The sequence below is a fragment of the Numenius arquata genome, chromosome 12 (genome assembly GCF_964106895.1).
Source record: "Numenius arquata chromosome 12, bNumArq3.hap1.1, whole genome shotgun sequence".
NCBI classification, from domain to species: Eukaryota; Metazoa; Chordata; class Aves; order Charadriiformes; family Scolopacidae; genus Numenius; species Numenius arquata.
Genome location: NC_133587.1, coordinates 7,388,011 through 7,411,297, shown reverse-complemented (window position 1 = coordinate 7,411,297; position 23,287 = coordinate 7,388,011). Strand labels below are relative to the sequence as shown.

Sequence of the window (23,287 nt, the reverse complement as noted above, 5' to 3'; positions counted from 1 at the left end):
TTCTTTGGGCTAAAAAAGCTGCAATTCTCTGCTTCTCTGCCGCAGAGCATCATGGTAGATTATCTTCTTCAGAGAATGCAGAAATGCCCAAATATGGGATTTGAGACTAAAGCTGATGAAGTTTTCAGTGGATTTTTAAGATAAAAGCTAGTGTCCTTTAAACAACCATTTGCACAAAAAGTGTGCTTTTTGAACAACTTCAAAATATCCTTGAAAACCCCAATTTTTTCTATCCAAACTAAACTTAGAATTCAATCAATTACTTTTCTTGTTTTCAGTGAAAAGTAACTATTTCTGAAGGAAATTCCATGTTCCAACCTTCTCTGCTGTATCCGATGCTGCAGTTCACCAAATCACTGATTTTTTAAGCACATGACAGTGCATGTTAAGGCTCTTCAACTGGCCTACAATTGCAGGCACTGCTCATATCTGCATAATTCATTGTTTGTCAGTACCTTTTATTTTATTCTTATTTTAAGTGGCCAGGGAAGTTTAGTCAGCGTTAGTAAGTGTAACTGGGAAGCACGTAGTGGGGAAGGTTAGAGGAATTGTTTCAGAACCCTGAATTCACAGATGGCATAAGGAGAGAAACATTGCAGATGAAGATTGTTTTCACAACATGTGGCACAGAAATGCTCACAGCAGTAGTTTCAGAGCACTGCACAGCTGGCCAGATGCTGATTTCAGTCGCCAATGAAATAACTTTGCTCTGTGACAGGAGCCATCTGTTACTGCTCAGGGTTCCGCTCTCGCTAGCGTTTCATACAGACCTTATGCCTAAAGAGTTTGCTAAATGTACTCTGTCCTAGCTTGGGACTCTCTGCCTTCTTTTTCTTGGCTCCTTTAGTTTGGGATTCTGCCGCTGTCTTCGGAGCAGGCTGCCCACCATGGCCTTTGTCCGCTTTTGATCCCTTTTGTACAACACCATTGGAAGTTGAGTACTTATCGCAAAGTTCTTATTAATTTCATGAAAAACAAACACTCATACATGTAATATTAAAACCAAATATTTCCTTTTTGCCCTGGACAACAAATTATGTTTTCTTGCAATTACGCATTTCTCCTCAGGCTTTCTTCTACACGAGTAGTGAAATAACTGTAAAAGCTAGGGCAATCCAGTTAACTCAATTAAACCACAATATTCTTCATTAAGTTGAAACCCAAATCCCACAAAGGCTGAGACTTCTGTATTTAAATTCATGAGTAGTCAACTAAATTTGGGACTTGTAAGTTTAAAATAGGCAGATATGTAAAACTTTGAAAATATTTGCATCCTTTTTATTGCAGTGTTATAGGAACTTTAAAATGTTTTGCATAATGCATTATTTAGGAAAATAGGGGTATGAATATTCACAATACATGCTACATACAATATTTCAATTTTGCAATAATGTTCATGAAATTAGTTAGAAATGAAAGTATCAGAAAAATAGTGGTGATAGAATGATCACTAAAAGTGATGAAACAAAGTGCTGCTTCCTTTTAGTTTCAGTCTGAATATTTGCAGGAGGCACTTGTTTTGGGAATCATTGCCTACTGATGTTAGAGACTAAAACTAAAAAACTAGGCAGTACATTGAAAAATCCGCAAAGGGCTATAAAACACAGAAACCCAATAGATGCCTATGTAGGGGAAAAAAAAAAAAAAAGGCAGAACCAGGCTATTTTTAAGAAGTGGTAGTAGACTCCCTGCAGCTCAATGCAGACTGAATCACACTGCATAGGGTAGAGATGGGCCTATTCAAATACATAGCTTTTCTACAAGTCTTGGAAAAACTTGAGTAACATTTGCTAAAATGTTCCATTTACCTTTTCACAACATTGGAATTTTTTTTTTTAAATCATAATTGAAGTACCTCCTCTTCATCACTCTTCAATCTGCTGTTGCTGTCCCCTCCCTCATCCCCTCTAATCTTCAACCAACCCTCTGGATTTATCACTGGGGGGAAAAATGGTTATGTTTTCATGTTAATGAACAACAGGAATTTTTTCTCCTTCCTTCCTTACCATTTTCATCTTTTCAATAATAAAAAAGGAAGGGGACAAACCCACAAATTTGCAGGGTTGCTTAACTGAGCTTCAACATACAAACAAGTTCACACAAGAGTTTGTTCTACGGTAACAGCAGTGTACAAATGCCCATAATATATGACTAATCACAAATAATATGGGGTAGCATTATTCACTCTTCAGTGTCTGTGTCAGGTTTTAAAGCAGTAAGATGCCTTTGATTACCTACTGCAAAGGAGGATGTAGTATTTCTTTTACTTGCTACTTGCTAGTATCCTGGACTTCAATTCTGATCTCCCTTAGGCAATTTAGTTCCCAATTTAATTAAGAATCAGACCAATATATAGTGAAGAAATATAAATTTTTGAAGTTCTGTTTCAATGAAAAATTACTCAAGTGTTCACCCTCTGGGTAATTAGCTTGTTCCTCCACAAGCTTCAGTCTGATTTCTTTTACACTTGAACAAAGCAAAAATAAAAGCTTCCATCTTAGTAAAACGCATCAAAATGGTTGACAAAAATTTCCAGGAACTGTGAAAACATGTAGAGACCCAAACTCCAAAGAAACAATCAGCCTACAGTCTGCACAATGTGTAGTATCAAGCACAGTGGCTGCCCACAACTAATATGTGAGGAGGAAAGGTCCAAAGTACAGAATGTAGCACGTATGAGGACACTTAGTCAAGATCTTGGTCTCAGGATTGTTTCATTCAGTGCAATTAAACACTTCCTACAAAGGGCTTTGTACTATGAAGAGGTTGTGGCCAGTTGCATCAAAAATGGCCATTTTTCCTTGTACTCTGTTCCATTCCCAGTATTCCCAAACGTACAGTGATGGGGAACAAGTCAGGATCTGCTGGAGAAGGATCAAATAGATGGTCCAGGGCAGATCTGATCCAAATGTTGTGTTGGGTTAGTATGAACTTGGAAAGGATCAATGAATCCAAGGAAGTATGACTCAACTCGCATTAAACTCTTGTGTTTACATGGATGAAGTGACAATCGTTAAGGGTGTGCCCAGGCAGCTGAAAGCACACATGTCTTTAGCCAGCTGATTAACGTCAGCGGCATCACTGATGACAGCATATTGCTGCAAAAACCCCAAGGTCAGCTTCACTGATGCTGCACACCTCTGCATTTCAGCAGGAGGGATCACGCTGCCCTGGTGGGCTGTAGCTGTTTCTCAGATTCATGAGAAAGGTCATCTATTTGCCATGGGAGAGCACTGCTGAGAGGCACTGGGAACCTCCCCGGCCTTGTGAGATAAAACCCAGCTCCTCCCTGCAAAGGGACCACACTAGCAGCCAAAATGATAGTGGGACCAGGAGTGAAAGACACAGTGGTCCCTGTGCCAGCCAAACCATGGGACAGCCCCACACACTCAGGAGGGGCTCTAAATGCATGAAGGGGAAGCCTCACTTAAGAGCACAACTTTACCATTAATACAGAAGTTATTTCTCAGGGGGGAAACTGTCATTGTTTAATTATATCAGCTTTAAAAGCTGCAGCTTTTCTATATAGTAGTTGTCAAGTTAACCTTTTTCGCATGTTTTTCCTTTAATGTAGTGAAAATATTCTTTGTATCAGGAAAACAATAGTGAAGGTAAAGAAATTCTTTGTAAAAAGCAACTCCCATTTAACTCCTATATAATGAGTTTGCATATCCTGCTAGTCATCTGGATTTGTTTACTCTCAGAGGTGTGATAGCAAACCAAACCCAAACAGCATATTTGTTTCCAAATTACAGCACACCTACACCAACAGTCACCTGCTATAGAAGCACACGGGTGTGTTTGATAAAGCCAGGTATGCAAACGGGACTGAACAACTGGATTTTTCGCAAGTTGTTGAAAAGGCTACAACTCTCGCTGAAATGGTGCGATTCGATAGCTACCTTCTCTGGATATCTTAGAAGACCTCAGTTCCAGAGTTACTGAGCTATAACTGGGGAGTGATGTGTATCCCCCATGTACTCATCGAGCTTTCTGGAAAGACTGACTTCACCATTTTAGTACCAGGCTACATAAAAATTGAATTGGACAAAAGGGATAAAAAAAAAAAAAAGGGATGAAAACAAAAACATTGATGACAATTGTTATTTTGGCTAATAGCTGCATGGAAAGACTATTTCCTTTTTTAGGGTTTTATTCTTTATGCATTAATTAAAATTTATCACAGACATTGCAAGAAAAGCTGTAGTTATTTTAGTTGTAACAATGTTTAAGGACATTTAATCTGGAAGTTCCTGTTATTCACAGTGATATGCCTGTAGTCCACTGAAACACCAGAAGACAGAGGGCAGCTTAATACAAATCATAGTTGTGCTCCTGTTGAAACTACTGTAAGTTTTGGCACTAACTTAACAGGAAAAAAAAAAGGGGAAAGGAGAAGTCTTTGAACACCTACATGCTTCCATTTTAAAATGTTATGTTTCCAACTTCACATTTTTACAGTTTATCTTTTTCCCCAGTGTTTTGGGTTTTTTTTTTTTGAAGTTTGGCAAATACATTGGATAAATCTGATATTTTCAATATCTCTAATAGCAAATAAAAGATGTAATAATGAAGACTTTCTGAATTCATGTATAAAGGATCATCACTGCTCATGGATGCTAAAATGTTTCCTCTTGCCAGTGGAAACCAAGAACAAATGTTTTGTTAAAAGGAAAGCAAGGGGCCACAACTGCCTGTTACATGGAGAAGCATTTCTCAGGCTTGTTCTGTACCTGTCCAGCCAATGGGTTTCATGTCCTGGTGGGACCACCACACACATGCAGTCAGCCTGACACTGTGTTAGAACAGCTTGAGTGTTCAATTCACCCTGCTTAAAAAAACCCACTGATTCTCCTCTTTGCATGTAAAAGGAAGACTCCTGAGTGGTGAGGGAAGGACAACCCTCCCCGCAAGTCCCCATCCCGCCCAGAGCAGCTCCATCATCTTCCCCAGGTTTCAGCTGCTGTGTAGGAACAGCCCATCAGCCCTGACGGCAGCACAGCCCATACAGGGGGGCTTCAGCTGGGAGAGTCCCAGAGAGGAACAGTTGGGATCTCCTCCTGCTTTTTGATTTTAGGGAAGCTGATCCTTGCCCATCCTCCTGCACCCTAAGGTGCACACCCAGTGCAGCAGCTAAGTAGCTGTGGGTGCACCACAGGGCAGGAGAGTGGGAGCAGGATCCTGCCCACCAAGGCACAGAGCTGCCACAAGGAGAGGGACCTCACATGTCCTCCCCAGCAGCTCCAGCAGGTGTTGAGAGATAAAGGAAACATGCATATACACTACTGGAAATGAAAAACCAGAAGCTTTGCACAGCTCTACAAGCAAATGGAGTTTTCTGTGGACTCAAAGGATTTTACTGCAGGGACTTGTGCTTTTTATATCAAGGACAAACCAGAGGAGAACCAAAAGCATTACCAGGTCATCATCAACCTTACAGAAAATGTTACAGTTCAGATCTTGATTGTAACATATTATGAAGAATTGCCCTGTTTATGCTCATCTTTCTTTCAAACTTATTCAGGAGAAAAATATTTTAAATTCCTTCAAATGATGTCATCAATTGGGGAAAAAGCAACACAACAAAGAGGAAATACCTCTGTTAAAACCATCTAGTGATCAGTGACAGAATGAGAAATCTGCCTACCTTGTCTTCAGAATCACTTTTGGCTTCAGCTTTGCTTGGGGAGACCTTAAATATATTTGAGAAAAAAAATAATCAGTCACACCCAACTCAGTCTTTGAAAAGATCTGAAAGCTTATCTGTTGAAACTCGCAGGTTTTTCTAGCACAAAGGTGAAAGAAGTACAAATATGGCTTTTCCCCCCTATGTGGGAAAGTTTATATTATAAATGTTTCTTGATGGAAACTTAAAGTCAACAGCTAAAATGAAAAATGTCTGGACAAAAGATATATTATTCAAGCTTATACATCCAATTAATCAATAAAAATGAACTTTTAGAGATTTTTACAAAAATTTCAACATGCAGAAAATACTTAAGACAGCTAAAATATCTCCAAGTCTACAAGTATCTCTGCAAAAGAGGAAGTATCCAGAGTAGGTCATCATTTGATCGTAACTGCACTGTACCTACACATCCCTATCACTCTCAAGACATCCTCCAAGGCACCCATTTGGCTTCCTTACTTCTCAGTGCCCATAGCAGTGGGCATGGTACATTTAGTTCAACATGTCCAACATGAGATTTTTATAAACAATTTAAAGCATAGCCTAGGGATGAAAAGGCAAAAGCTTACCAATGTTTTGAGGAAGCTCATGACGGAGTTTTCTACTGCAGCCACTGGTTGGGGGTTGTCTTCTTTTACCTCTGCCTTTTCAGGTTGCTCAACAGTGAGACCGTTGACACCTGCCGAGTCCTGCTGTAGGTCTTTTTGGTTGCAGGCATCTATCTCCTAAAAAAAAAAACAAACAACCCACCAAAAAATAAAAAAGAGAGGGCAGCGTTTCCTTAGTCCTAGCTTACTTAATTTCCAGTGGAATGCAAAAGTAACATTTGTGACTTGCGTTATGTTGCTCTGAGAGTCACAACCCTAATTCCAACCATACTTCTCCAGCCTACATATTCAGAACAATTGAACATTTATACTTCTCTTTTCCCTCTTTTCTAATATATTCAGCATTTGCCATTGGTTGGAGGAACATTGTTCTCAGCTACCAAGTATAACAAACACAAGTAAAGTTGCACACGGCATCCCAAACAACACTGCTTTTCTCTTTTCAAGGCTGAACTTGTGAATAGGAACAAATGCTGAGATTTTGGCCTTTGATGGCTCAGTGTCTGATTGTACCATGCAAAGATTGGTTCTGATACTCTGTATTCTGCAATTCCAGAAATAATTTTTATCTAGCAAACACAAGCATGTTATAGATTAAAAGAATGGCAAAAGCAACCAACCCAAAGTAATTCTTCTGAGCCAGATAGAGCAGCCTCCTCTCTTCCTGGAATTACAGTTCCCAGGGCCCAAAAATAGTTTCCCAGTGCTCAAGCACTCACAAGTATGTAATATACTCAGTTTCTGTTTAGACACCTAAGCATGTTTTAAAAAGAAAAGAACAAACCCTCCTCTTAGACCAGTTTTGGAGAGCTTGGCACCCCTTTACACTGAATTTACCTGCCATTCTGGCCGCTTTTGCCTTGAGCCTGCACAGGTAAAGCCAACACAAACGTTGTTCATGAGAGCAGCTTGAGACAAGTCCTCATGTCCCATTCAGCATTTCCTTTTTTAATCTTTAAACAGCACTACATCCGGCAAGTAATATCCAAGTCAGTTCCCAATAATTCTCCTCCCTTTTGTGTACCTGTTTACATTTTAAGTGCAGGGCTAGATCTGTCAATTATTATTGAAATATATTGTGACTAGCACAATGGTGGCCTTGACTTTGGTAGGGGATTTGAGACAGTATTGAATGGACAATCATAACAATGCCATATTTCTTTAGCAGAAGTTATCACTCCCAACTATTTAGACAGCCTTACACATCTGGTCACTTAGGAAATAGAGTTTAGATAGTTAAAAGTTAAGACACTAGATGCCTAGGTTACTCCAGAGGGAAATAAAGGAGAAGAAATAAAACAGATGAACCCATCTAGGTGTCTCCAGTATAAAGCATCTTTGAATCACTGCCTCTCAAAGACTGCCTGGAGGTCTAAGGGACACCAAGCATATTTTCCTGATGTGCCAATTAGACATACTTGTTCAGTGCAATTTTTACCAGGAAAATTTTAAATTGTGCTCTTGAGAGCCTTTCCCTGGAGCAGGAGATTTGCAAACAGTATTTATACAGGTTTTGCAGAGGACATGTATTTCTGTAGGTCACTAATGGAAGGAGCAGACTAAAGATGCACAAGTGAGTTAAATCTTCAGAGGATCAATTTGACATCAGGAAAGATGAGCATGGGGTGGCCAGTCTCCATGCAGCATTTAAGGAGTTAAAATACACAAGGTTTTACTTGCAAGAACAGACTTCTGTCTAATTCTCCACCCACTGTTTTCCAAGTTTACCCAGGAAGAAACACAGCACAGTAGTTCAGAGTGCTTCAACAGGCTATTTAGAAGTTTTTTTACAAGGCTCCAACACACCACTTTGTCCAGCTGCCAGTTACAGGCCAGAGTGGCTCCAAGAACAATATGTCCCGTGCAGAACATGCGTGGCCACGCCAGCTTCAGCAGCCCTGCTTCCAGGGATGCCATCTAAAGACCTCTGGTCATATGAAGAATGCTGGCTCTATTTCAGATATTAAAGAGGCAACAAAGACATGAGGCAAGAGACCAAGGCAGCAGGAGGCAGAAGATATGTTGCTAAGCAAAACTAGTTTCTTGAAGCACTTGATGCTAGCGAACTCTTCACTACTTGATGTTAGCAAACAAGAATAAACAAACTTTATTTTTTACACACACAAGCCCAAGCTCTGGCCTTGGGCTGCCCTTTGTTTAGGAGGAAGATATCTTTTTGCTAAGCTCTGAGGGAACTTATCTGCTCTTACCAGCAGCAGATACCACCTGGGACAGCTGCAGAGGTGACAGGTACCACCACTGGCAGCGCTAACTTTTCCAGGGTATGTCCCTGCTAAAGCCACACATTGGCCAGCAGATGGGAAAGCTGCTGCAGGCAGTACAGAGCTTGAGGCACACCACCACCCAAAAATCCCTGAACTCTGACTTGCAGAGCACAAATGGGCCCCATAATGACCCACTACTGCACGAGGAACCCTACTCCAGGATTCCCAAGCCAAGGCTGCCATTAGCTACTGAGATACAACTTGGATCTGGACTTTGATAGGTGCTGTGATCCATCTTGCGCTTTTGTGGGAATACTGCTGTAGGAAAGAGCACAGACTCAGGCCATCAGCATATAAATCAGGGAGAGATAATGTGGAATCCTACAACATCACCATTTTCAGAGCCATAGTCAAATAACCACAAAACCCTCTGCAGCAGCTCACTGCATAATATGCTGTGCAAAGCCCTGGAGGCAAATAATGAAAGAAAAATTCTAATACTGACTTTCTTCTGTTATTTTGAGAAGTTAACAGATACATCCAAATGTTCAATTCATTTCTTTGAGGAGCCAAATTTGGGGGTAATAAACACCTTAAATACTTATACTGTAGTTTCAGTTCAGTCATTAGAAAACATATCAAAAGAATGTATTCCTGCCAGCACTTTTGTTTGTATGAATCATGGCTCAGTGAAACATTTCAGGCATATAATTTATCTTTTCTTTGGCTTACATAGTAAATGCTTCATGAATTCATGAATTCTGTCCTTGTTTTAATTATGCCGTGTTCTGAATGTAGTTTTGTAGACCACAAAAATAAAGAGTGGTTCACCAAACACAGAATGTTTGTGCAGCTCTTAAGCTGCGACTGTGGAGCCTCTCTCTTACTTACCAGCAACGCTGTTTGTTTTGTGTTGGCACTCAATTCAGGGAAACTTCGCTTTTCTTTTAGCTTTTACAGATACTACAAGTCATAATCCACCAAAAAAAAAAACCTGCTGGCAGCAATATCTGGATTTTTAGTATGATTATTTGGTAACAGTTTGTAGTTACTACAGTAACAGCAATTAAATTAGACTTGGTCATTCTCCCATCCTACATGAGAACTAGCAACTTTAGAGGGAACAGAAGGCAACTGTGCTGTAAGGCAGACATGGCCTTTGTTTTAGAAATTGAGTTAAAGCAAGTTTGGCAACATATCAGAAGTGTTTAGTTGATATATTTTTCCCAGGAAAGGTCCTTAACTCCTCTCTCCCCCCAACATCCTTTTCATATTTGAAGAATAAGACAAAAATTACAGTTCAGAAATTCAATGGGAAAGTTAAAATTCCACTCTCCCCTGTGTTCTGCCACTCATTTACCCTGAGCAACTTGAACCCTGATTTTGTGAGCCCTCAAAGATTTTCAGTGGTACAGCTTTAAGCACACATGTAAAAGATGTAGAGGCAGTTCTGTTAAAGAGAAGACCTGTCCTCAAGCAGGCCCCCAGGCGCCAAAAAGCTGTTGTGTGGGCTAGAATCCTGCAAACACTTACACACATACCAAACATAACCTACAGCTGATGAGTGCCTGGGATTTCCAGAGTATTCCCATTACGGAGGTTCAGGATGTGGGTAGGTATAAGACGAAGACTGGAGCAGAACACAAAATTAATAAACAAACTAAGAATTATTGATATAAAAAAAGCTTGATCTGAGCGAACAGTGCTTCTAGTATCTGTTTGAACTGGCAGAATGAGATTTAGATTGTTTTGTCCTGTCCCCTGGTAGTTGCTTATTACAAACACTTGTTTACTTGAGCTTTCTCAATATGACTATTTGCTACCAGCAAATGTTTAACTCTGACTTCTAGTTAAAGCTACTTCAGATTGTTATTTCATTAGAGAGTTTCGCACTGTACTACTTCAACAGCACAAACTGTGACCTTTCACACTCTGTAGTTCGCAGTCACAGCAAAATAGGAAACTATGAATTTTGCATTTGATTGTAAAAGTAACAATTCTTGGGAAGCAAAACTTATTCTTTGTGCATATTAGTCAAAAATATCTGCAGGAATTTAAACTGTTGAAAAGCTTCTGTCTTATAAGTTACAAACAGAAGCGCCAGTACGCACTGAACAGATTATTCATTCTGAATTATTCACCCTGTTCTGCTTATGTAGCAAATGACTTGATATTCTGCTAGGTTGAAACTGCAGATTCTTTAAAACACACATATATAGCTCTCTGAATTACTAGTGATGGGTGATGCTTTTGAAGGGCAACAGTCAAAAATGCAACTGTTTAGTCTTACAAATGGACCTTCAGGAAAATATTACAATTTATAAGTTTACACAAGAAACGTGATCTTCAAATTTGAGGAGACATAAGATAGAGAAGACAAGGCAGAACAATAGAGATTGAAGAGGCTTTTGGAGATAATCCACAATGCTGTCAGTGCAAACACTGGGTATCTTGTGAACTATGTTCTACGCTATTCGAAGAATGGGATCATACAGCAGTCTAATTTGTAAGCCTGAACTAGGCCAATAAAAGCAGTTACTATTAACACTGCATTTATACGTAGATTCTGATGAGGAGGCCCTGAAGCTAGTTTCTCCCTCCTGCTCCTGATGTTGGACAGGATTTGAACTAGATCACTGGGTAGCATGTACTGCCACTTCTCCAGTGAAACTAGTAAGAGTTATGCCACTTAGTCCCAGTCAGGGGATGGAATTTTTCAGTAGTTAGTTACCTGAAAATTATTCCTATAGTATATTTGTTGGTATCAAACTTTGTAGGATGTGTAAAATCTAAACTCACACCTGTTTTCATCTCCTTTTGATTAGCACGCTCTCTCAGATGAGTTACTTGAATTCTTATATCCCAGTCTCATCCTGTAAAGTCAATTCTAAGGGACCACCCTTCCTTGACTGAAAAAAAAAATCAAAGTAGCTAAGAGTACAAAAATTGCTACCGCATAATATTCCCTATTCTGGTATGCAGAGTATGCAACAGGCAGCTATTGTTCAAGAAGAGTGACTCTTTTAAGAATGGCAGAAAACATGCTAAAGAACTTCTTTAAAACCATCCAGTGCCAAATTCCAAGCTCCTGAAGCATAAGAAACAATTTTACTTTCAGGTATTTTTGCTTTCATTTGTAGCTGGCTGCTGTTCATCATCCCAGCAATTGGAGCACAACACAGCTATCTTGCCCAAACCTTTCAGAGAAAATACAAGTGAATTTAAACTCGAGGGCAGATGCCAGCATTTAGTCATGAGGCAGGTATCAGAGCTGCTACCACTCCACCATAGGTCCTTCTCCCATACCTCTATTCAGCCATCCTGTGGGGGGTTACCTGCAATCATTTTAAGACTCATTCACACAGCCACCATGACATCAAGTTGTCCTGCACTATTAATATTCCTAAGACATTTCATTAAGAGTGAAATGGATATTCCTACTCAAGCACTTGCCTTCCCCTGTGGGACAGTGTTTGATGTGCTCTGTAATCCAGCAGCCTCTTTCGCTGTGATGTGTCCGTCAGGAAGGTCTGAAGTCTGCCTTTCCTCCCGGGTATCAGTTTGCGTTTTACTCCTTTCCTTTCCCTTCTCCAGTTTGAAGATCCTGTCAAAGAAGGTTACTTGTTTTGGCTTGGAGGCAGCCGCATCCTCTCCCTCAGGTGTCACCGACGCTGTGAGATCGATGTCGTGAAGCGACGCTGCCGGCGGGGCCTGGGTCAGGTTTTTATGTGTGCCCTTCTCCCCCGCAGCTGCTGCGGGAACCTCCGCGCTGTCACTTGGTGCTTTGTTCACTCCGGGCGCCTCCGAGCTGACATCAAGTTTTGCCGATCCAACTGATGAATCTGTAGCTGGGTCTTCAGTACGCCCTGGTACAGACCATGAAAACGCGAAGACAGAGCGGGATTTAGCAGATGGCAGAGCTTTCCTGGCAGCGCTCCCGAGGCTCTGCCCGCCCGCATCGGGAATGGGGCTCTGCTCCATTGTCTTCGGGGAAGAAATGGCCGCATTATCCCGTGCAACGCTTGCCTTTGCATCCACTACGAACAGAAGCATAAAACGGTAATTATCCAGCACAGCAAAGAAGTTATACTGGTTGTACAATTAATCATGGTGACCTTGCTCTTTAATAAACTAATTCTGAAACGTGGAGCCTCGGGGAGGACCACACAGAGTGCAGCTTGTTCAGAGACCCTGTTGTCATCCTGTGCGAAACACAAGCTGCCACTCATCTATCAGACCTGCCCGTCTGATTTTCTTTCCTGTCATTCCTCATTGAAGTTGGTGCAAATTTCATGTTCTCCACAGTCCCCTCTCAGCTGCCAACACCAGAGAGTGGCCCAGGTTTTTGACTGTTTAGCCCAGTGGACATGCCAAGGATATCTTAACTTCCCATTAAAAGTAAAGTGATATGCAAAAAAAAAAGTATCAATAAAACTTGAGACAAAGTTATATATTAGTATATTATGCTTTTCTCTCAGAGCTAAGTGGGAAAAAGAATGGAAACTGCGAGGACTGATTGCATTTCCTGACTTCCCAAACTCCCCAAAGGGCTTTGCAGTCAAAACTTAATTCATTCATTTTTCCAGCACTGTTCCTTGCCTATTGCCTGCTCTCCATAGTGTAATTTTTACTTTTACTCCTCCTTCATTGTGTGCAGGTTAGTTTAAGCCTGATTTGAATACTTATAAATCACATCTGAGCCAGGCTTCTCATCCTTATGTTTCTGTCTTTTACCCACAAACAATATGGCTCTTAATCCCATTCCCCCCTCAAAATTCTCACAAATAATTCCCCCTTGTGTACACACATGGCCATCACACTTTAGATGTGAAAAAAATCTTTCATCTTTAAAGTATATTTGATGATTTTATATTAGGATAGCACTTTGATAATACAGCTGAGGTGAAAATCCCTAATACTGCATATGCAGACAGCAGAAGGCTCCTGCTTTACAGAAGACAAAAGAAAAAAAATAATCTGTCTTGTATCTATTTTGTGGATGGGAGACTGAATCACAGATTATGTGGTGTGAAACCCCAGTAAACAAGAGGAGGCTTGTGGAGAGGTAAGCCTTACAGCTCCCTCTCAGCTTGAGCTCCTCTTCCCTACTCTGGCTAGAATATATATATATATATCAGATTTCCCTGTCAATCATCACAGATTTCAAGGATGAATTTAGATCTACTTAATTATAACTGTCAGTTTTTCACAGTCTCAAACTGGCTTGCTAAATTAGAAGTTTAAAAATTGTCAGTTTCAGTGTAAAATTGAAATTATTTCAAACGATAATTGTAATAGTCTAGTCAATATTATGCCCTTCACATTTTACTTCAACAGAAATAGAACCCCAGATACCAACACAACCTGAGATGCCTATCTTCCACAGTACAGATCTCCAGTGTTCTGTCTCATCTTTTAAATCCCTTCTTAAGAAAAGGAAAGCAGAACATTTTTAGATCTTTCAAAGCTACCACTTCACTTTGCACAGCAAAATTACCCCACCTTTCTACTATTTACTCCAGTTACCCCAATCTTTCCCACTCCTGCAAGGATTTTGCATAACACCACACAAGCATCAACAGGCACTGTGCAACAGGGGTCTGTATCCAGCTGATACTGTCCTCCCGTGGCAGTGCCCAGGGACCATGGTCACATCCAGCCCTGGCATCCCCTTCCCCACAGCCTTAACTCAGGATTTGCAGGTCCTCGCTGGGCCCTCGTTTCACAGGGTTGGTCCTGACCAGCAGGAGGTGGGAACTTCCATAAACCTGAGCAACCAGAATTGCCGGAGTGTGCCAGCCTGAATCTCAAGTAACTTTGCTTAAATACTTGCCTGCAGTGGAAGTAACAGCTGGCAAAGTAATGGCTGTGGTGGCAGATTCACAACTGCAGCCAGCATTTTACCAGCTGTCAGGGAGCTGGCTCCTAATTTCTCTGCTTCTAACATTTTTAATCTGAAATTTGCTTTCTTATTGTGTTTTGGGCATATGCAAGCATGCGGAGGGGCCAGAGCACTTCAGTTCCATCCAGGTAAAGATATCTTCACTTTTGTGTGCACTCTAATAGAGAAAATTCTTTCCCTGGATTCTCTGTTACTATTCATGTAAGAAAATAACGCACCCTGGCAGGAATCCTTTGCCAGTAATATTCTTCTGCAATATTTCATGAGCACCTATTTCAACATACCAACATGCAAAAAAAAGGTAAAAATAACTAGCTACTCAGCCACCTATTCAACTATTCAGTCAGGGCCACTAAGTATCAGTTATAGTTTCCTAAGCCTCCTGTAGTACTATATGAAAAAGAACTGAAGCACTTACTTCTAATTATAGTTGGAAACTTGGGAGGGAAGCAAAAAAGGAAACGCTTCCTCAGCTAAAGAAAGCAGAAACAATATCCATTGGAAAATAATTGTAATAGATGCTGAACTTCTGCTTTATGTAACAGATAAAAAAATGGAACACGGGAAAATTGTCCTTAGTATAAAAATAGGAACAGAAGCTCATCATTAAGAAAACCAACCAAATAAAAAGTAGCTCATGAACCTATCAAGCTCCTTTTATCTCTAATTATCATGGAAGGAATGAAAGACCTGGAAAATATCACCAGCATGGGCTCTGCAGCGTGTCTTTTGTGTCAAAACAGTTCAAACTGTTTCAGGGAAAGTCTGCTCAGACACCAGGCAAAGCAGATCCCACCACCAGAGAGGAGACACTGCTGCGGTGGGCTGAACAGAAGAGTTTGACTCATGCCATATTCACAGAAAACAGAAGGAGAAAGGCTTTGAAATTGCAGTATTTGGATGGAAAGTGCACGACATTTTTGTTTCTAAAGAGACACAGAAGTGCCATTCTTTCCAAGATTATTCCACAATCCAGAGGTACAATTAGGAATAGAAGCAAAACCTCCCAAATTCTAGGCCAGGCCTGCAAGTAGATCAAAGCTGCTCACTCTGAATGAGATTAATAACTGAATGGAATTAATAACGTGCTCTGAAACGAGGATCAATATAGAATGTACAGCACTGCTGTGAGATTGCATTTCATACTACTATTACACAGGCCTTTTCCTTTCAAGTATTTAACAAAAGACAGTCACACTACAGAAGATTTCTCCTTCCTTTCCCTTCATTTCATCAGGATATGTTAGAAAGGCAGTACTATAGCTGCACAAAGTCACTTCTGCAAGAACACACTCAAAATCAGGATATTTTCTCTGAAATTTTCTAAATTAGACTGACATTTTTTCCCGTGACTTATAAGAAAAACTGTACAGAGAAGAGTAATGGTTAGTGCAATGTTACATCAATACCATTCCCTGCTCAGAAGTAATTGCTGACAGACTTTCTCCCTCTTCCTTTCACATCCTTGACTTTAACATTTCAAGCACTTCCATAGTCTGAGGATGAAGAGCAGCACAACGTTCCCTGACAAAGAATGGGACCAAGTCTGCCGAATTGGCACTGAATCCTAAAAAGCAAATGCTTTGGTTTTAATAGACAGAACCAGCAAATAAAATGTTATAAGGGACAAAGCCTTAAGGTGAGCACAGGCTTTAAGTTGACCATGCGAGCTGCAGAACTGACCACATAGGAATGGAATTATTTCTGTTTGTTATGGGACCTGGCACACCCAGAACCTCACGGGAAGGCAGCAGAGCTCAGAAAGCATCGGTGTGGAGTGCCTGCAGTGAAGCACCTACTTCATGCGTGTTCGGGACCAAGATGCAGCACTTGACCAGAGGTAACAGCAGATGCAGGCAAGAATCCTGAGAATGCGACTGACATGAAAGAAAGTTCAGCACTGCCAGTCCAACATAAATGAAAAGGCTGCCTGAGCTTTTTTCCGCTGATTTGCTTTTGCTGATCAGTGGGAATATAACCAGACCTCAACCTGGTGCACGTAACAGATGGCAGCCAAACTCCCTCAAGTGGGACCAAAAGCAATTCTGTCCAGCGTTTCCAGATTGCCTTCCCTCCTCCATCGTAACCCAATTGTCTCTGAAGCTTAGTTTGCTCTTTTACTCCTGGCAGGAGCCTAAGCCGTGTACTAGGTAGGCATCTATTTTCGAGGCTCAATTTGCCCAAATGAAATCCTTCAGATGCTTTCTTAAAGCACACTCCTTTTTCTCAGCCTTCGATTGCTAGTCTGGTTTCAGCAGTTATATGCACCCTCCTGGGTAATACTTACACTTATGGAACATATGAAATAAGGTCCTGTGCTGTCTTACTTTGGCAGCTTCTCACCTCCTGCCATTTATCCTACTGACTCTTTCATAGTGCCATTGGCTTTCAGCTGTAGAATGAGGAACAGCTTGAATTGGCAAAGTCTTCAGTGTAGACATCTCCTCCTGTAGGCTACTAGCATGTGAACATGCCATAAAATAAATGGTAGGAGAAAATGTTTTCTAATGTTGTTGCTTTTGACAATAGAAAAAAATGAGGGTTTTTTGTGGAACTGAACTGAGCAAGCCATTAGCTACAAATATGGTTTTAGTATCTTTGACTATTTTGAATACAAGCCAGTTACAAATAGATATTTTGCTTAGGAATGCAATTATACTACCAAAGCATTATCTTGTTCCCTGGAGTTCAGATAATCATGGAAACAATAGATTTTAACGGCCATGAAGGAACCATTAAGGGCTACAAGGCAACATTCGGCACTAAGTCCACCAGTGTAGGCCAGCACAATGGATTATAATAGCCCTGAATAAATTACTGCAGCAAATACTTAAAAATCTAAGTACCTAGCAACAAAGAGTAAATTTTCTAATTTACATTTCTAATGTATTTTTATAGATGTTGTGTAGGTTAATTTTCCCTTCCATTATTTAGAACTGGGTTAGTATCATAACGCTACAGTAGGTGTGGAATTTTCAGATCTTCAAGTATACCTTACATTTTTGAGGGAGACCCCAAAAAACTTTTGTGACAAGACTAAATGACTGAGTTTTCAGAAGCATTAGAGAATCGCCCCCAAAAAAAGACATTTTGATCCTTTCTTTAAAAAGAAAAAACATATTAATATTCTTTTGCAATCTTGCTTTACTATTCCGTGCAATGAAGTTGACAGTACATTTATGCTCTAAGAATAATTTTGTTTCACTACGTTAACTAGCATTGTTATTTGACTAACAGATTTACTAAAGTTAATGGAAACAGGGGAAAATGAGTTAGCAGCAAGAATAGTAATGATTATTCTTTAAAGAAGATAACTAAACTGCATTGTGTTTCACGCCTTACAGGCACGCAGAGTTATTGCGGTACACCCATTTCTGTTAGACACTGGCTAGATGCAGAATTTGCTGAACCAGATTTATCCTCCGGAACAAAGGAGTTGCATCTTAACTGATCTTTTCTTCCTTGTGTAATCTTTCTTTTTATGAGCAGGTCATTGTTTTAATCTGCATGTAATTGCCATCCAAATAAACTTTTCCCCATTTTGTCCTCCTGATACATTTCTGCTCTACATAGTGCAAATCTGAGATATATGGCTTCTAGTTCTAACCTTCTTCCCTTTACCTGTTGCCCACCAAGTACTTATACTAGTTCAAAAAGGCTCAGACAAAACACTATGAAAAGTCAGGATCAAATTTGCTATCCTTTTTCTTGTAAAACACGTCATGAAGTAGCAGCAAGGACAACATTATTATTTAATGGTATTAGAGGAGGAGAAGGTGGACGCTAGCACTCTGTGCAGTGTCTGCAGTCTTGGTAATAATAGGAGCAGGAAAGGCAAGTCATGGAAAGAATCCCTAAGTCCACACATCTGTCAGCCTTTTTGAGCAGAAGCAGCAAATGTAGGGAACCAGTCACCAATCTGCTCACCCAGATGTGAAGCAGATGGTGACAGGGCTCTTCCAAATAACATTACTTCCTCTGGTCATATTAAGTTAACTCTCTGGATTCTTTTTTCATTATATTAGCAGATATAGATTTCATAGACTCATTTATCAACTATACCCTTTAATGCACAGCACATGGTCAGATCACTGGCAATCACAGAAATGCAAACTAACAAGACAAAGACCACAAACATACATCTAACACTATTAATAAAATCTTCTTGCTTCACTTGCCTTTTTTGCAGTTTTTTTCTCCAGAAGTGCTCACTTTATGACCATAAAATAGATTTCAGTACTATTTCTTGCATTATTTCATCTTAGAAAAACTAACCACTACATTTTCTGTAGGAATAACTTATATCTCCAAACAGCACTTGCACTTTTATTTCACCAAAACCTTGATTACATTACACAAACCAGTGAGATTTCAGTGGTATCTAAGTAGTTAAGGATTTTAGCTGTTTTTTTAAACGTTAATAAAGTTAAAATACAAGTAATATCAACATAGGACAGTCCAATTTTTCAACTTGCTACTTAAACTGATTTAGTAATTACATTAATCAGGCAATCCATTTAAGTAACACAATGCCATATGCCTCATTTTATATATTAAGAGTAAAATGTACACTTATATTTTAGGTCTTCAGACAGTGTAAATCATCTGGCTTTTATTTACTTCCCAGAACTCTGTTGGTTTACACCAGCAGAAGCACACAGCTACAGGCTTTTATTTTCTAGTAGGCAATCATTTATACTGACTTATTACAGCTAGATGGCATTAGGAAATTAGCTATGGAACAGAGATTCTAAACTGTAATGAGCACCATCTGCATATTGCCATACCAGTCTTTGATTATTTTTGTCTAAGCTTAGATTTTTCAACTGAATGTCACAGGCTGAGAGGGTTCTCTTAACAATGAATAATAAAATAATATTTTCTTTCCTCACAGAGATTGGAGAGAACTGTTTTTTTTTTTTTTTTTTTATTGTATTCTGAAAACAGAAAGAAACCTAATGCAAGGAAAACACTTGCAAAATTAACATGACTTAATCTGCAGAGACATGAACTGAAGGAACGCTGCTCCAAATGAGTGCTGCCTGAATGCTGCTCGAGAAGGCTCCAAAGCCAACAAGAGGTGGAAGGAGAAATTAATGAGGTGCTGAAAGGTGAGGAGGGAGACACACGTCTGTGGATAAGAGCAACTGCCCGTGGATACATGGTGATAATTTTTGAAGACTACTTGGAGCTAAATTTTTAATGCTCAAGCCATGTAGCTCACACCAGATTTTCAATATGTCAACACTGGCAGTGGGGCTCAGCTGCTGACAGACACCTCCCATGGAGAGCCCAGGGTCCAGCCTGCCACTGCTGTGATCACTCGAAAACCCAGTTGCTGTCCTGCTATGAACACCACCCAAATAGGTCTGAAACGGGATGCACGTACCGAGTAGTGGTTTACTCGTAGCCCCACCAACTATTTGACTTCTACACTAACACCCACAGTTTATACATAAAAAGGACATATCGATTTTATTTCATTAGTGTACAGAGAAAGAGAAGCAAGTTGTTGTCTCCCCTGGCACCATGCTCTTTTTGCCCTAGCAGTAGTTGAGTAATATCTGATACATCCTATAACAGCAACAGGAGAGAAGTGGTCAGGGTTACATCATCAGCCTTGTGACACAGTTTGAGTAATTCTGGTAAATAGGACCAAATTATGACCTCCTGGTAATAATACAGTCAGCCATGCTGCATTCCCAGCTGCCACTTATCAACCTCTATAAATTACTGTGCTATACCCTAAATTCTCTAGAATTCAAACACAAGCAGTTGACACAGTTAAATTTTGTTTACAAATATCTCGCTGCAGATTTAACGTACTCTGCTGTCTTCAAGAAGGTCTGCTACATCTAAAACGAGAGCAAGGGAGGTTTCTAGATATGAGAGGTACTCCTAAGGCCCAGCTCAGGATCAGAAGTGGCATTTCACTGCAAAACCTCCAGTCCAGAGGCAATTATGTTATAACAACATCACTGCAGGTATAGTGTCTACCACCTCTTGGTACTTTTTCCAGTTTACTTTTTTCAATGCATTCAGTCCTCTTGGTGGTTTTGTTTTGTTTTTTTTTTATAGTCTCCTCCATCCCCTCTAGACTATCAGTTTTCATATCACCTGGTAACTCCCTGCTAGCCACAGGGACACCACATTATTTAAAGACAACTCGCTCTCCTTTCCCCTACCTGAACTGCTCTCTTATTGCAGTCCACCAAACACCATTTCACTGTGTCCCCCCAAACACAAAACCTCACCAACAGGCCACCGAGCCTTGCATTGGTGCCATTGCTGCATTATGCCCCTTTCAAGAGCCCCAGTATGTGCTCCTTGCAGCAACAATTCCTCCAAGGCTTGTTAGAGGCACCTCCACCAGAGCCCAAGCAGAGACAGTTTATCACTGAACACCTTGAGGTTTGTGGAGTAACCTGAAAGGGACCAGCACCAAACCACTCCTGCCCTATAAAACTTCATGCTGACCAAAATCTTCAGTCTGTAAAACAACTTTTTGTTGGCCAGATACAGAACCAAATTCTTAGAACGATTAAACAAACAGCTTCCAGAGGACTTTGGAAATATTTTCCTGTTTCACTCTTTGTTAGCTTTAAACTTTTAAGCTTCTGAAAAGCCACACATGCTGATTCACAAGTAAGAGCTAAAATACAGGCTTATCTTTTACTTTGAGACCGTGCACCAATATTTATTGCTGCTCCAGTATAAACCTCTCTCTGCCTGTCTGGTGGCAAAAGAAGTGGAAATATGCCACCCTTTCCCGGTACATACCTTCACCATTCATTACAGGAGAATGAGTCTGAACAAATGCAACAGATCCATTTTTAATATTGTCAGGAGATTCAGATAGAGCCTGAAATAGCAAATAACACAGTTCTTAGGACTGGATACATCATGGCATTTGAAAACTGCAATATGCAATAACCAGGGAAGATGAGAGCAGGCAGCTCTTTCTTACCTGATAGCTCTTCACTGTACATGCATTGTCTTCTTCAGCTTCCTCTGGGAGGCTCATTGTATTCCCCATAGTTCCTGCAAGGTGGAGGAAAAAAAAAACCCTTTCTTTCTCATTTATATGAACTTACTGCCTAATTCAAATTAAGAGACAGCCAATGGTGATGGACTGTGACAGGTTGTTTAAATTCCTAATAAACCCCACCTGCTTTCCCAAAGGCACCTGCCCATCAGTCTGCACCAGCCAGTCTTACTCAAACCCAGCTATGTATAGTGGCTCACAGCTGCTCACTAAAAACGGTACAAGCTAACAAACTTGTCTCGTTTGTTGAGGAAAACTGGATGCAATCACACCTGCAGGATTCATTAGGACTCAGCAAATAGTAACTTGGGGTTAGCAGCAGAATAAAGTGAAAAAGACCAAAATATATTAATAAATTACAGCAGCTTGGTGGAGTTTTATATTTTTGTTTGGCTTTCATTTAAAAAAAAAAAAAAAAGAGAGAGAAAAGAGGCAGCATGTAAAGACATCATGCATGTAAACTCTGAAAATTAGGCCCTGCATGTCCTGCAGTTATGTAGAATTTTAGTTATAGTAGAATTTTCTCTGGGTAAAATTTTCGCCTGTGGCTGTGGAAGTATTTGCCTTGCTCTAGGCAGCTTCACCAGTCGACTGCAGCTCACAGAAGTTACTGAGCTGCATTTCCTTGAGTAGTTCAAGCACTGTGACTGCAGCAAGTCAAAGACAGCCTGAACCAGCCACCGCAGCATTCATCTGTGGTCCTGGGTGTGTTTTTTGAGCATCTTGTGTTGCCACAGGTGCAGGACTACTGAGACCTAAGATAGTCTATTTAAAATGGCTTTCTTATGTTCGCATCTAGTGGAGTCACAGCTCTGACTACAACCCAGGCATAATCTTAGCTAGTTAGTTACTATTAGTCCATTAGATAATTCAACACTTAGTGAAACTGTTCTGATTTCTTTAAATTTTGTTTCAGGAGCAATGTGTTTGGTTCAATTTTAGCCTCCTTCCTATGTACAAGTACACATAAACCTGTAGCAGTTTTTGTTTGTTTGGGGTTTTCTTTATTTTATTTTCCCCTAAACTTAAAACACATTTAAGTATCTTCCAAGCTTGATGTGCTGTAGTAAATTCTTTGAGGCCAAACATATTTCTTGCAACATGTTGAAGAGCAAAGCAGACTGAAATCAAGAGGAAGGTTCCTATTGAGTTTGGCTCAAGATATAGATGTATACATACTGTTAAAGCTACACAAATAAACAATAAGGAGAAACTATTCTGAGCCACACCTTGAAAGAGGAAGGTCTCCAAAGAGAGGAAGGCAGAGGGCTGGAGCCAGCTCCAGCCTCACTGCTCATCTCATTGGATGTCCTGGCCAGCCACCATGGGTGCCAAGAGCTCTTCTGTTTTAATATTGCTCTGGTTTATGCCTGTATGAATCAGGGAATACCTGCAGAGGTATGGATGAGAGCAACTTCTTTATTGTTTTGATTAAACAACCTGTGGCTATTGGAGAAAAGAATGAAAAGAGTAGTTTTGCTAAATCATCTTCACTAGAATTTGAATGTGAGAACTGGGGGCAGCTCTCCTTTCAGCCCACAGCCTGGGGTGTCTGCTTCCAGTGACTGTTTACAGAGCTCAAGCTGGTCTTTCCCTAACCCTGATCTACAAACCTTTGCTTTACAGGGATGGTCTAGATCTGTCTTCTATTTTATGTTGCATCCTAACTGACATGAAATCCAAGCTGGGCCCCTCTCCAGAGATGGTTATTTTTCTCTCCTGAGCGCCTAGTGCTGCGCTGGACACTGAATGGCCCCCACTGATGCTGGAACATGGACTTGCAGCCATGGAACATGCACTGCTGAGAATCGCTGCAGA

The 23,287-nt window shown here is 40.4% G+C and overlaps 1 protein-coding gene across 1 annotated transcript in view; it reads right to left on the bottom strand.

Annotated features, from left to right (window-relative positions):
* Positions 1-21,460, bottom strand: part of BCAS1 (brain enriched myelin associated protein 1) — a 49,342-nt gene extending 27,882 nt beyond the window's left edge. Inside the window, exons 1-6 of the mRNA XM_074157325.1 lie at positions 21,392-21,460; positions 21,205-21,286; positions 11,976-12,559; positions 6,259-6,414; positions 5,648-5,692; positions 771-911 (exon numbers count right to left, since the gene is read on the bottom strand). Of these exons, the coding sequence (XP_074013426.1) occupies positions 771-911; positions 5,648-5,692; positions 6,259-6,414; positions 11,976-12,559; positions 21,205-21,286; positions 21,392-21,460 (1,077 nt within the window). The remainder of the gene's footprint in view (positions 1-770; positions 912-5,647; positions 5,693-6,258; positions 6,415-11,975; positions 12,560-21,204; positions 21,287-21,391) is intronic.
* Positions 21,461-23,287: the final 1,827 nt, after the last annotated feature.